The sequence below is a fragment of the Sardina pilchardus genome, chromosome 6 (assembly GCF_963854185.1).
Source record: "Sardina pilchardus chromosome 6, fSarPil1.1, whole genome shotgun sequence".
NCBI classification, from domain to species: Eukaryota; Metazoa; Chordata; class Actinopteri; order Clupeiformes; family Clupeidae; genus Sardina; species Sardina pilchardus.
The window spans coordinates 3,887,239-3,901,344 of NC_084999.1; the positions used below are offsets into that span (position 1 = coordinate 3,887,239).

General features: G+C 47.0%; 1 protein-coding gene across 2 annotated transcripts; it reads right to left on the reverse strand.

Annotated features, from left to right (window-relative positions):
• Positions 1 to 857: 857 nt before the first annotated feature.
• Positions 858 to 14,084, reverse strand: cnot3a (CCR4-NOT transcription complex, subunit 3a). Of its 2 annotated transcripts, none has more exons than XM_062538175.1 (19): positions 13,948 to 14,084; positions 13,080 to 13,140; positions 12,865 to 12,932; positions 12,682 to 12,756; positions 12,447 to 12,536; positions 12,115 to 12,243; positions 11,737 to 11,832; positions 11,426 to 11,645; positions 10,971 to 11,074; positions 10,014 to 10,133; positions 9,851 to 9,907; positions 8,565 to 9,585; positions 8,154 to 8,259; positions 7,567 to 7,708; positions 6,233 to 6,335; positions 5,680 to 5,878; positions 4,145 to 4,277; positions 2,729 to 2,854; positions 858 to 2,369 (listed from the first exon to the last, which is right to left on the reverse strand). In XM_062538175.1, the coding sequence occupies exons 2-19, from the start codon at positions 13,102 to 13,104 to the stop codon at positions 2,271 to 2,273; spliced, it is 2,913 nt and encodes a 970-aa protein (XP_062394159.1). In that variant the 5' UTR covers positions 13,105 to 13,140; positions 13,948 to 14,084; the 3' UTR covers positions 858 to 2,270. The 2 variants fall into 2 exon arrangements, with proteins under 2 accessions (XP_062394159.1, XP_062394158.1); XM_062538174.1 differs by having other exon boundaries at positions 10,971 to 11,104.
• Between the last annotated feature and the right edge of the window lie 22 nt (positions 14,085 to 14,106).

Consider the following 14,106-nt stretch of genomic DNA (forward strand, 5'->3'; position numbering starts at 1 on the left):
TGTCTGAGAAGATGCATGTGTTCTCTCTTGCTTTTCATTTATGGCAAAACTACTTTAGGAGAAGACTTTGACAGATGTCTAACAGATCAAGCAATACATTAGTCAATGCATTAATAAGGTTTATGTGTAAGGGTTCCAAACTGCTTTTGGATATCTTTTCACTTTTTTTCAACCAATATACAATGAAAACTGGTCTTGGTAAACTGTAAGACACCTTGAGTTTGACCGCGTTTTTTTTTTTTGTTGTTGTTGTTGGAAGAATTTTCAGAGCTCGTCGATATTTCCCAAGCTGATGAAAATTCCGTAAAACTTCCAGCTGTCCCTCGGTGTGTCACATGATGCTGCTGTTGGGATCTCCTACATGAGGTGGGTTTGGGATCTAGTACATGACATGGGTTTGGGATCTCCTACATGAGGTGGGTTTGGGATCTCCTACATGAGGTGGGTTTGGGATCTCCTACATGACATGGGTTTGGGATCTCCTACATGAGGTGGGTTTGGGATCTCCTACATGACATGGGTTTGGGCTCTCTTTTGGGCCGATGTTTGTATTTCTGATATACTGCAGTTCTTGCATATCAGCAATCTTAGGTAGAGCTGTAGACTGAGATCATTTTTTTTTTTTTACAGAATACACCATTCTTATTTTAAGACAGAGGTTAACAAGACCAACCGAGAAAAAAAATAAATAAAAGATCAATAATGCTCATACATAAAAGAGTCTGCTACGTCAATTCCCATCTGAGGGGAACTTCACCAGATATTGGACCTTGTTCAAATCAATTGAAAATCGGTTCAGTCAACGGAATGCAACGGTATCATTCTGCTGAATCGTGTTCAGAGACAACGCAGACAGCTGTTCACAAAAGTATTTTATTGAAATTGTACAATCCTCTTTTTTCCCCATTTCAGACTTACTGAATGGCATATCATGCTATCCTGACAGTGTCAAAAAAGCAAAGATGAGAAATCAACTCTATACATAATTTTTTGTACTTATTTTTTGGAGAGAAATTCACATGTTGTCTGTCAGCTGCCCTTTCCTTCCTTAAGCCAAAAATAATTTCTCTTTTTTAAAATTTCTACACAGTTTCTTAACGTTTCTTTTTGAAATACAGATTGTGGGTTTTCCCTCCAAAAAAACGAAGGAAAATGCAGTTAAGGAAACTCACTGAGGACACCTTTTTTTTTTTTTTTAAACTAAGAGGCTTTAAACGCTTACGGACACCGAGTAAAAGGGAGACAATGATTCGTTGTAAAGTGAGTGTGCTCGCTCCTATTCGCACCAATGAGAGGGAATCTGTGAAAGGTGGTTTCCAAAACGAAAGAAATGCGTACAGGGGAGGAAGGGTTTTCTTTTTTTTTTTTACATATTCCAGAACTGTCCGAGCTTTCCACATGACAAAAAAAAAAGATATATAGATATACTTCTTTTTTTAACCACAAACAACCTACACACGGTTAGTGAGAAAGAGGATAACTCCCTGCATCTGATTTATTTATTTCTCCATTATTGGTCGTCTCTATTTGATATTCTCTTTCTCAAGAGGGATGCTGGCTGCTCTTGTTGAAATGAACAGAGGCAGCAGTGGAACAAAACGCCGAGTTGACTGAAGGGTGAAATTTTTATAATATATATATATATATTCCACATTTCTTTGACAGAGAGAGGAGGCAGAGTAGAATTCAATTGCATAGCAATTTAATTAACATCTCGTCCTCTTCAACACAGGACTGGCCCTGTAGTATGCCGGCAGTGGGGAAGCCTACGTGAACAACTACAGAAATGCTTTCAGAAAACATCCGCAGACTCAGGTAGTACTCGTAGTCAAATTACACTGGTGGTGGTGGTGGTGGTGGTGGTGGTGCTGCGTTGTTTTTTTTTCTTTTTCCCAATTGGAGTTTGCTTTTTGTGTAGTCTGATGGTGCTGGGGGATTGAGATAAAACAGAAGTGGCGGGCAAGAGGACTGCAAAGAGAGGTTCAAATGTTTGTGTGTAAACAGGCACTCGACCCCCTCCTCTCTCGTGCATGTCCCCGGTTTAAGATAAAGGCCTACTTTACAACCAACGTTTTTTCTTAAAAAAACAAAACAAAAAAAAAAACATTATCACGGCATGGAGTTCAATCTCGGAATGTCAACAGCAGCACATTCTCCATGGCGGCCAGCTCATCTCCCTTGCCCCTTTTGCCCCTTGCCCCTTGCCCCTTGCCCCCTGCCCCGTCCGCTTCATGCGTCTCCTGCCCCGCCAACGCGCCCCTGTCTGACGGTCACTGCAGGTCCCGGTCCTCCAGGTAGCGGTACTCGAACGTGAAACCCTCCTTCTTGCGCTGGCCCCACTTCTCATAGTCAAAGTAGATGTATGTGCCCTGAGAGGGGGGGAGAGGAAACAGACAGACACACACACACACACACACACACACACAGAGTGAGTTTACTGCTGCAGACTGCTGCTATGCTAGCCTGGAGGCTCTGTTGCTTTGTGTCAAGGACAACTAATTCAAAACAAAAACAAAATAAAGAAGACATTAAAAAGTAACGATTCTTTAAAAGAAACAGGTGAACTTGTCAGGGAACAGAATATAAAATAAGTACAAGAAAACATAAGAGAATAACGTATGAAATGCATGCACTTTTTGCATGTTTTGCTTGTTGAGAGGCTTTGTTTGCTGTTTGCCTGTGAGATCCCAGGTTAGATGCTGAGGAATGGGAAATGAGGTGAACCAACCTGTTCAAACTCGTCAGTGATGGTCTTTGGCTCCTCGTGCCTCTGGAACCACATCATGTACTTGGTGTGGAACCTCCAAGACTGCTTCTTCAGAGCTTTAGCGGACAAATACTGAGCCTTTGTGCCCTGGCAGATCAGAGAGCAGTGGGATTATTCACACGCACACACACACACACACACACACACACACATACATAACAAGACAACATAACACATAAAGTAGGCTAGGTGTTGATAGAGGTGATAGCGCAGAGAGGCAGCTTGAGTGTGCTTGCTTGTATATGTGTGTGTGTGTGTGTGTGTGTGTGTGTGTGTGTGTGTGTTGAGAATGTGCATACAGTGAGGAGCACATGTATTTGATACCATGCTAAAACAGGAATATAAAATCATCATTTGACAATTGATCTTAATGCCTTAATTAAAAAAATGAGTAAAAATCAAACCGCCAAGGACACCAATTTTCTTTGTGATTGAAGAATGTATCGTACATAGATAAATGTTTTCGTAAAATGCTAGGGGAAGGAAGTATTTGACCCCCTATGTAACCCTATGGGAATTTAACACATAGGGTTAACATAGGGGCAGGCAGATTTTTATTTTTAAAGGCCAGCTATTTCATGGATCTAGGATATTATGCATCCCGATAAATTTCCCTTGGCCTTTGGAATTAAAATAGCCCCACATCATCACATACCCTTGACCATAGCTAGAGATTGACATGGTGCTTTTTCCAGTAGGCCTATTAGGCTGTTTGATTTGCATTGAGCTCAATGAGCATCAAACAGGCTAATAGGCCTACTGGAAAAAGCACCATGCCAATCTCTAGCTATGGTGAAAGGTATGTAATGATGTGGGGCTATTTTAATTCCAACTGCCAAGGGAACTTTATCAGGATGCATAATATCCTGAATCCATGAAATAGCTGGCCTTAAAAAAAAAAATCTGCCTGCCCCTATGTTAACCCTATGTGTTAAATTCCCATAGGGTTACATTGGGGGTCAAATACTTCCTTCCCCCTAGCATTTAGGAGGAACATTTATTTATTTACGAAACATTCTTCAATCACAAAGAAAATTGGGGAGCTTAGTGGTTTTATTTTTACTCAATTTTTGAATTAAGACATTAAGATCAATTGTGAAATGATGATTTTATATTCCTCTTTTTAGGCAACTTTAGCATGGTATCAAATACATTTTCTCCTCACTGTACATGTGTACATTCTGAGACAGGCCACCTGCATAGCCTGTATTGCCAAAGGAAGGAGAGAATAATGACTGTAGTGGATATAGTGGTACCTTGTGTGTGTGTATGTGTGTATGTGTGTGTGAGAGAGAGAGAGAAAGAAAGAAAGAAAGAAAGAAAGAAAGAAAGAGAGAGAGAGAGAGAGAGAGAGAGAAAGCAAGTGATGGCACAGACCTCCAGGTAGTAGAAGATAAAGAAGAGGGTCTCCGTGGACAGTCTCTGGTAGAACTCGATGGAGTCGGAGTGGTGGGGGGGGACCTGATGGTGGAAGGGGAGGGTGGGGCACGGGTTCCTCATCAGGTATTGCCTGTGTGTGTGGGGGGGGGGGGGGGGGGGGGGGGGGGGGGGGGAGAGATGGAGAGAGAGAGGGGGGGGGGGTCAGTATTCAATATCACAGCTCATGAACACACCGTAATGGTAAAATAATGCTAACCAAGACAATGTTTTTTCTCCAGCTGTCATGCAACCAAAATGAACGCTGCTGTTATCGCTTCACTACCCATCATACAGTTGTTCATACATAGTTACTCTGTTGAGCGCATTGCTAACCACGGACTTGTTCTTGTTTGCCACCTGTTCACATTCGAGAGAAAACAAGTGCGAACGGAAACATGAGGGATATGACGATACAGCACCCAGAGATCTGAGAGACGATGTGAGAGCTTCTTTGTGCAAACAGCCGAATGCTCATTCAGTTCACACTGTGTGCACACCTGCCCCAATGAGGTGTGAATCTGTGAATCTGAATGAGTCAGTCGTGAGGGGTGTGTGTGTGTTTGTGTGTGTGTTTGTCGGAGTCAGACAGCTACGGTTTTGTGTACCTGATTCTTTCGGAGACGCAAAAGTGAGCATGTGCATGTGCCTTGTACCTTATTCTCTTGGAGATTCAGAGGTAAGGTGTGTGTGGGAACGCGTGTGTGTGTGTGTGTGTCTGACTGAAAGTGAGCATGTGCATGTGTTTGTACCTTATTCTCTCGGAGATTCAGAGGTAAGGTGTGTATGGGAGCATATATACGAGTGTGTGTGTGTGTGCGTGTGTACCTTATTCTCTCGGAGATTCAGAGGTAAGGTGTGTGTGGGAGCGTATATATGAGTGTGTGTGTGTGTGTGTGCGCGTGTGTACCTTATTCTCTCGGAGATTCAGAGGTAAGGTGTGTGTGGGAGCGTATATATGAGTGTGTGTGTGTGTGTGCGTGTGTACCTGATTCTCTCGGAGTCGGACGGGTGAGGCATGTGTGGGAGCGTATATATGAGTGTGTGTGTGTGTGTGCGTGTGTACCTGATTCTCTCGGAGTCGGACGGGTGAGGCATGTGTGTGTGTGCGCGTGTGTACCTGATTCTCTCGGAGTCGGACGGGTGAGGCATGTGTGGGAGCGTATATATGAGTGTGTGTGTGTGTGTGCGCGTGTGTACCTGATTCTCTCGGAGTCGGACGGGTGAGGCATGTGTGTGTGTGCGCGTGTGTACCTGATTCTCTCGGAGTCGGACGGGTGAGGCATGTGTGTGTGTGCGCGTGTGTACCTGATTCTCTCGGAGTCGGACGGGTGAGGCATGTGTGGGAGCGTATATATGAGTGTGTGTGTGTGTGTGCGCGTGTGTACCTGATTCTCTCGGAGTCGGACGGGTGAGGCATGTGTGTGTGTGCGCGTGTGTACCTGATTCTCTCGGAGTCGGACGGGTGAGGCATGTGTGTGTGTGCGCGTGTGTACCTGATTCTCTCGGAGTCGGACGGGTGAGGCATGTGTGTCCAGGCAGACTCCTGCATGGCCTGCTGGTAGAGCTGCTCTTTGGACAGGGGCGTGGGGCCCAGCGGACACACCCCTAACGACGGAGGCAGGTTGACCTCGGAGACGGTCGGCTGAGGGGCGACGGGGGGCGCGCTGGAGGTCGAGGAGCTTGTGAAGATGTCTGAGGAGAGAACAGAGCAGAGCATGCGTCACCATCACGCTTTATTGACACAGGAGGGGAAGGGTTAGAGTCAGTCATACTTTACGTCTGTCAATATTCAGAAATACTTTATTAAAGTAAGAAGTGTGTGATACATGGGGAAGTGTGGGGTGGTGTGTTCTATCCCTCTATGTGATGTGGTGTTTTTAGTGTGTGTGTGTGTGTGTGTGTGTGTGTGTGTGTGTGGTGTCCTACCTCTCTATGAGAAGACAAAGGAGATGTGTGTTGTGTTATGGTGAAGGATGAGGTGAAAGGAGGCATGTGTGTGTGTGTGTGTGTGTGTGTGTGTGTGTGTGTGTGTGTGTGTAATTGTACCTCTCTCTGAGAGATGTAAAGAGGAAATCTCTCCATCCAGTCCAGGGTCCAGTCTGACTGCCCTCTTTGCCATGGCAGCCAGAGAACTCAACGGCTCAGGGGCCTGATAGAGGGATAGAGAGAGAGAGAGAGAGAGAGAAAAGGGGAGAGAGAGAGAGAGAGAGAGAGAGAGAGAGAGAGAGAGAGAGAGAGAGAGAGAGAGAGAGGGAGAGGGAGAGGGAGAGGGAGAGGGAGAAAAGGAGAGATTGATCAAAAGGAAGAGCAACAGACTCTGTATGTCTCCCAGGGTCACCCAGCCCTTAGCACACCTCTAATACCCTCTGCTGTTACATAACACACTTTTAAATCTTTCAGACTGCATATAAATAAAAGACAGCCACTCTGGGGGCCAAACTGCAGACAGCAGCACACAGCTCTTCTGCTGAGAACAGCTCAGATCACACTGCTCTTCTACCAGCTCAGACCACACTTGTGGTCAGGCTTTGCCTGCCTGCCTGCCTGTCTGTCCTTTTCTGGGTTGCAGGGCGGAGTCAAGTCCCAGGTGCTGCTGATCACCTGATTGGGGCTTCTGTTCTATAAGAAGCTACCTGGCTGGAGTTCGGGGTTCTCTATGCGTCGCTATTGTCTTGCATTTGGGATCCTGCATATACTCTGATTGACACAACACTATACTTTCTTACCATATAATTTATGCTGACTACACTTCATGTTTTCATACATATTTACTTAAATAAACATCTTTTTGTAAACGCTTTATCCACGTGTGGTCTCCCTTATGTTCAATCACCACAAACGAGCCTGGTGGTTGTAACACACAGCTCTTCTGCTGCTCCAGGAGACCAGCTCAGAGGCTGTGGCAGCAGCATAGGCATGGGCCTCCACACACTCTTCAGCCAGCGTGCCCATCGCTACACCTCACAATACAAACAGTCCACACTAGACTGAGCTGCGTCACGTGGCACTGTGAGACCATCTGTGTGGCACAGCTGTAGTGGCAGGACAGGATCCAGTTATGAGGAAGGACTTATGGGTGCAGAATTAGGGGACAGAGTCTGGTGTTCTACCCCACGGTCCATGTGGGGTGGCTCTCATTCGTATTTTATACATCCTCCCTTCCTTCCTTCCTTCCTCGGGCCTCGTCCTCACTGATCTACATAAAGAATGATGGGGCGGCAACAATGAGATAGTCTATCCAGTGTTAGTTAGATTAGTGGGAACGAGCCTGGAGGGCCGAGCCCGGCCGGGGATCGAGGAGGGATGTTGAGAGGCACCCGTTGTGTGTGTGTGTGTGTGTGTGAGTGTGTATACGCGGTGTGGTTGACTGGGGGGCGCACCTTGATGACCTCAGAGTTTGGTGTGTAGGAGTGCGGGCCGTTGAGCAGACTCCCGCCACCGGGGGTGGTGTCCGTGAACGAGGGAGACGGTGAGGAGGGCGGAAGGGTGATGGAGCTCAGAAGACTGGGGCCGTTATCCAGCCTGAGAGAGAGATGGAGAGATGGAGGGAGAGAGAGAGAGAGAGAGATGGAGGGAGAGATGGAGATGGGGAGAGAGGGAAAAAGACAGTGGAAAAGATAGAGAGAGAAATGGAGAGAGAGGGAGAGATGGACAGAGAGAAAGAGAGAAACAGATTGAGAGAGAAAGAAGAAAGAGAAACAGATACAGAACACAGTGGTGAAGAGAGAGAGAGAGAGAAAACAGTGATTAAGAGAGCAAGAGAGAGAGACACTCCAGAATCAATATTTCAGACTATGAAACAGGTCCATATTTTAACAACACACTCCATCTGGTTAATTCAGTGCTTTTTAATGCAGAGTGACTTCCCCTACAGCAGAGCCATTAAATCAGCATTGTGCGCAGAGGAAACAGAGTTACTTGTCAGAGCTGTTTCATTAAGAGATAAATAATTCATGTGTTCACTCACGGTGGATTGCCCGAGGAACTGAGAGACGAGGGCTGGCTGCTTTGTGATTGGCTACCGCTGTTGAGGGTGGAGTCAGGTGTGTTGTCCGCGACAATGGCGCTGTAACCTGGACGACAAAGGGCAAGGTGGGAGTGAGTTTCGTGTTTCCTAAAACAATTCTGTTGGACAGTTTGGGGCTCTAGCAGGCAGGCCACACCAGGCACGTAACCGAAGCGCTGCGAGCTCTGCTTCTGACACTGTTTTCACGCTCTGAGAACACAACGCTTCAAAGTGTGCACCCCATGTAGCCCGGCTGTTAGCCACCACAAACACAATGCACTGACCATGGATATGGTTCCCGGCATATTAATGTGTATTAATAATGTGTATTAATTCATGTGTGTGAAGAGGGATGAGGAGAAACCAACGCACTGAAAAGGTTCTCACTCGTGCCCCCGTTCTGTTTGAGGACACTGGGTGGTCTGGCGGGCGCTGCGTTGCCCCCGACGACGCCCGAGCCCGCTGCGTTACCCGTACTTCCTCCGTTGCCCCCCAGGAGGCTCACGCCCGTGCCCGACCCCGGGGCGACGCCCACGGGGCTGAGGGGTACCTGCGGCGCCCCCTGCAGGCCCGACTGTCCCTGCTGCACCAGGCCCAGGATGCCGCCGCTCAGCACGCCGTGGCCCGGGCTGGACCCCAGGAGCCCCAGGGACGAGCCGGTGCCGTTGCTGGTCGTGCCCGCGCTGCTGCTGACGCCTCCTCCGACGCCACCCAGGACCGAGCTCGGCGTGGGCATCGTGCTGCTGATGCTGATGCCGCCGCCGCCGCTGCCGCCGCTGCTTCCGCTCCCCACCGGACCGCCGGGGGCACTGCCCACTCCGCCCGCGGCCGCTTGGGCGTACGGCGCCGGCGTGGAAGTGGAGAGCAGCCCCGCCATGCTGCTCAACGAGCCGGTCATCGCCGACAGGCCCAGGCTGGACATCTGCGCCGAGCTGCTGGTCACAGTCACGCCGCCCTTCCCCAAGCCCCCAAGACCGAGCCCCAGGCCCAGGCCCGAGGCCACCGTGCTAGGCCCCGAGGAGACCAGGGGCTGGGAGTTTGGCGTGGCCGGGGCAGGGGTGCTGGAGCTGGGCAGGGAGGGGGTGCTGGAGGGGGGGAGTGTGGGGAAGCTGGGGGGGCTGGGGGTGCTGTTGGTGGGGATGGGGATGGGGGTGGAGGGGGTCTTGGGCAGGGCCTGCTGGGGCTGCTGCGGGGGCGGCTGCTGGGACTGGGACTGGGGGGGATGCTGCTGCACGGCGCTGCTGAAGCTGCCCAGGAGGTTGCTCCCGCTGGACACGGCCGGGACTCCCCCGACAACCGTGGCCATGGAGACCGAAGAGGGCGTGGAGCCAGAGGAAGAGGAGGAGGAGGAGGAGAAGGACAAGTGCGATGGATTCCCATTCTTCACAGGTGACTACAACAGAGAACACACAGAGACCACAAGTCCATGAAAGAGAGTGTTAGAGGAAGAAATGGGGTAAAAAAAAAAAAAAAACAGCAGGAAAAAAAAATAAATTACACAAAGCAGATCTGCTTGCTCACAGAACTGGAATATTTTCTCTATAACGTTTTTCAATATGAAGCCTTGCATGTCGGCTCTTACCATTCCTGGCAAGATCATGGTTGACTACCAAACACTGTCTGTGCCTAGAGACGTCCCTGATTGGGTGCGTCCTCACCTGACTAACTTCACTGTCGGTGGACCGCCCTCTCTTCTTGTCCTCTTCAGAGTTCTCCTGAAAACAAACACATTCCTCGTATCAATATCCACGTAGATGCACACACAGTAATGGCACAACAATAACAATGTCCCTTTACACAACAATAGAGTTCATCGCAGACCCAAGGGAGAGAAGAGGAGTGGCCTGGGTAACTGATGGAGGAGAGGAGAGGTGGGTGTGGGGTGTTGGGTGCAGCGAGTGTGGCCTCAGGCTGATGGAGGAGCAGGAGGCCTGGCGGACTCTGTGTAGAGGAGTGGTGAAGGAGAGAAATGAGGACCATGTTAGGGGCGTAACGGTACACACACACAAAAAAAAACAACAACAAAAAAACATAAACAAAAATCACTGTTCGGTGTGTACCTCTGTTCCGTTCATTTTCAGTACAGTAAGACTGTTGGTACCGCTAACTTCAAATCCACAGACAATACGCAACAGGAATAGTATTTTGCTGATACCCAACAGGAATAGCATTTTCAAAAGATGTCAAATGTTTTTGATGTTAATTGATTAAACTGACAAATGGTCCACCACTTAATGTGTTTGTGTGGGAACTTGAATTTGAAACATGGTCTACACGCAAAAAACCCCCAAACAAACAAAAACAACTGTTGATACTGTTAAAGACTGCATTTGGAACACTCAGAACACATATGAATTGAACCCAACTTCCCTCACCTAAAAGGTTCGGTACGAATACGTGCACCTTTACACCCCTACATCACATATGAGAGACGAAATGAGACGGTGGCAGGAGGAGGGGTGATAAAGGGAGGGAGGAGAAGAAGGAGGAAGGAGGAGGAGAACAGATGAAAGACAGGAGGGGAGATCTATCAGGGGAGCAGGGCAACAGACATGGAGCTACAGGAACACACTAAGAGAAGCAGACAGAAGAAAGGAGCATACACTAATAATGAGGTGTGGGTGATCTCAGGGAGGAGATGAGAAGAGACACAGGTGCTTATCAGGGGGAGAGGAAGGAGGGGTAACGAAGGGGAGATCTGGGCAGTGGTGGAGAAGAAGAGAGGAGCGTGAGAGGAGAGATGCGAAGAGGAGGAGGAGAGAAGAGCGAGTTGTTTACCGCGGTGCCGGTCGCGGGCGACGGAGGGATGGGCGAGGAGGAGGTGGTGGAGGTCGGCGTGCTGCTGGACTGCAGGAACATCTCATCCTCCAAGTTAGATTGACCTTGAGGAGACGTGGCCATCAACGCCGCCGCTGCCCGGGGCAGGGGAGGGAGACATAATCAAGACAGAAACACGTCAGGAAAAACCCGCGGGCCAAATGTTTTGGTTAATGATGTCCCCAGTTTCTGTCGTTTTGACAGTCACTAGAGAAACAACTGCACAAATTCCTTTGCAATATTGCAAATTTGCAAATAGAGATTCAAAATATTGTTGAAAGCTGTGTGGAAGATACAGAATAATTAGAAGTAACATACAACTTAACGAATAGTGGCATTTAAAAAAAACACACACACACACACACACACCAGCAAAATGTTCACTCTCTTCAGGACTCTTGACAATTCAGACTTACGGATATCTTCCAGGTCCAGGTCGTCGTAGAGGAACTCGTTCTCCTCAAAGTCGGGGTCTTGAGAGGAGTCGATGTAGTACTCCACGTCATCTTTGATCTTATGGATGGAATCCACCTGAATTGAGTCGTTGTCAAGCATTCGCAGGATGGTCTCCAGCATGCGGATATGGTACCGGTGCCGCTCTATCAGTCGCTTCAGCTCCTCTATGCGGTCTTGTTTCTACACAGAGGAGAAGAGACAAGAGGGAGGTGTTTAGTGTACAGTGGAACCAAAAACGTTTGCCAAATCTGAGGAGGATGAAGATACTTACATCTTTGTCTCCCTTCTTTTTCCTTGTTTGGACAGAGAGCGACTCCACTTCACTCTCAAACTGGTCCACTTGCATGTTTAGTGTGTCTATCGTATTCTGAGAAACAGACACAGATAAAGGTCAATTATATGTCCATGCTTGATTCCTTGTGTTCAATACAATAATGTAATGTTCAGATTACATGTCAGTTTGGTTTGACTACATATTTCCTGTAGTTATCGGCAAAACATAACAAAACCTGACAGTCCTCAATAATCACCAGGTTTTATCATTTGCACCACAGTCAGCTGTTCATACTTTTATGATGTGTTTGTGCGTGATGTGTTTAGCCTTGTCTTAATGCTCGTGCTGGCAGTCATAGCCATAGCCCATTGTTACCGTTAGCCACTGTTCCGTTTCCTCCTTCTCCTTCTGAGCGGGGTCTACTTTCTGGGCCAAACCCAGCCCTTCCTTGGAGTAAGCTTTCGTCTTCGTCTCCCTCTCCACCACTTTAAACCGCTCCATTTGCTGTAGAGGAGAGAGTTGGTTACTGCTGTTATCTGGTCACAGGAAACAAAACACCACCAATGCTGTTCCTTTCTAGGTCCGTTTTGAGACTGGTAGAGATCAGCTAGTACTAAAGTGACAAATATACTGTAGTTTGGATGGGCAACATTGACAGGCTTTGCTAACAAACACCATAATATATTTCTAAATCACAGAAGTTTTACCGTCTCTATCAATTTGCGGTTCTCCACTAATTGCCTCTTGTCCTTGATCTCGTTGGATGCCACCCATGTCTTAATCTGGTCTCGTAGTCGCTGTAAGAGCATCATAGGGAATCATTATTTATCTCATAAGCATTCATGAATACATTTCATCTTGAGAGTAGGCATGTTATACTGATGTTAGGAAAATGTTACAATTAGAAATGGTGTCTGGGAAATTAAATAAACACATTCACACCTGGAGCTTTTTAATTTCTTTCTTGAGGTCAGCCTCATACTTTTCCTTCTGGTTGGCATTGGCTGCATTGTGTAACTGGGGGATCACAAGGTTTGTCAACACACTACTGTCCTGGAGAGGTGTTATTCCTTTGATAGATACATCAGGATACCGGATAAGAAGTCTATACTAAATTCTACTCACCTTTTGCCAGATGTCTTCAAACTGCTCAACACCCTCTGCGACTTTTTTCAAACATCGATCTATTTCACCTGTTTAAAAGGTCAGAGACATAGAAAGAGCTTCACACATACAGTATGAACGTGCAACTAGAACAATGAACGGTAACGTCACACTATATCCAATCATGAAAGATGCTGCTGAGATCAATTCATCATTCACATACAGAAGAGACTCACCTTGGAGTTTTCTTTTATCAGCCATGGCTTCGCTATGATACTGTCTTCATACCGCCTATAACTACAATCAAAATGACACATGACATTAGCTCGACTAACCGCGTAACTGTATAGATCTGCAGAACATGCAGAGACTACAAACTTCAGTCCGGCTGACAGATCAATTAAAAGTAGAACGATAAAAACAAAGGCTGTGTTTAAGTGGTCAACACTTTCTAAATAAGAACCACAGGAATGTTTAACTACTGTTTCATATAATATTCGGGGGAATTCTCTAAGTTAACTTGGCTAGCTTAACTAAAACATTTTCCCCGACCACCCCTCTACATTGGAACAGACAGAGCTACAAAGGGCAGGATGGCATAAGCACAACATCTGTATCGGTCAAGCACTACAATAACTCCATGTCACTTCATATGTTAAGTACAGCTATCGCCATCACACGAAACAATGGGGGTAAAATGACAAACGTTACCTAAATATCGTTATAGTCGAGTGCCTAGCCTGCTAACTAGATAGCATGGTACCTTATCGTTAGAAAATTGATAACGTTAGCTAAGCTGACGTTTTACAGTGTGAATGCAAGGAAACTACAGGTTCAATTAACGTCGTTAATTACGCACGTATTTCTCTGGTGCAGTTACGGTTGAAAGCAACAACAGATGCACCGTTTTAGGCTATGTTAAAGCTAACAGGTTAATGAAATGTGAATATTGCAAGCTAATGCTGAAAAGGGTAAGCAAGCCAGCTAACAGTTAGCTAGCTCACTAGCTAACGTTGCTGCAGTCAAGCTAGATGGCTAGTTCCTCCAGAATTACGGATGATGAGTTCAATAGTGGACCCAGTTTAATGTATATATGTTCTATACCTTCTGTAAGTTATATTAATGTCGTATATCTTTTTGTTTTAGTAGCCACGTCCGCGATTACCGAGCCTTCTTTACTTCAAATTTCAATGTTTTCTTCTCGTCAATCTCTTCAATACAGTACATTAAAGATGGACGCTAGGCCCCTCCTCCAAAACGTGT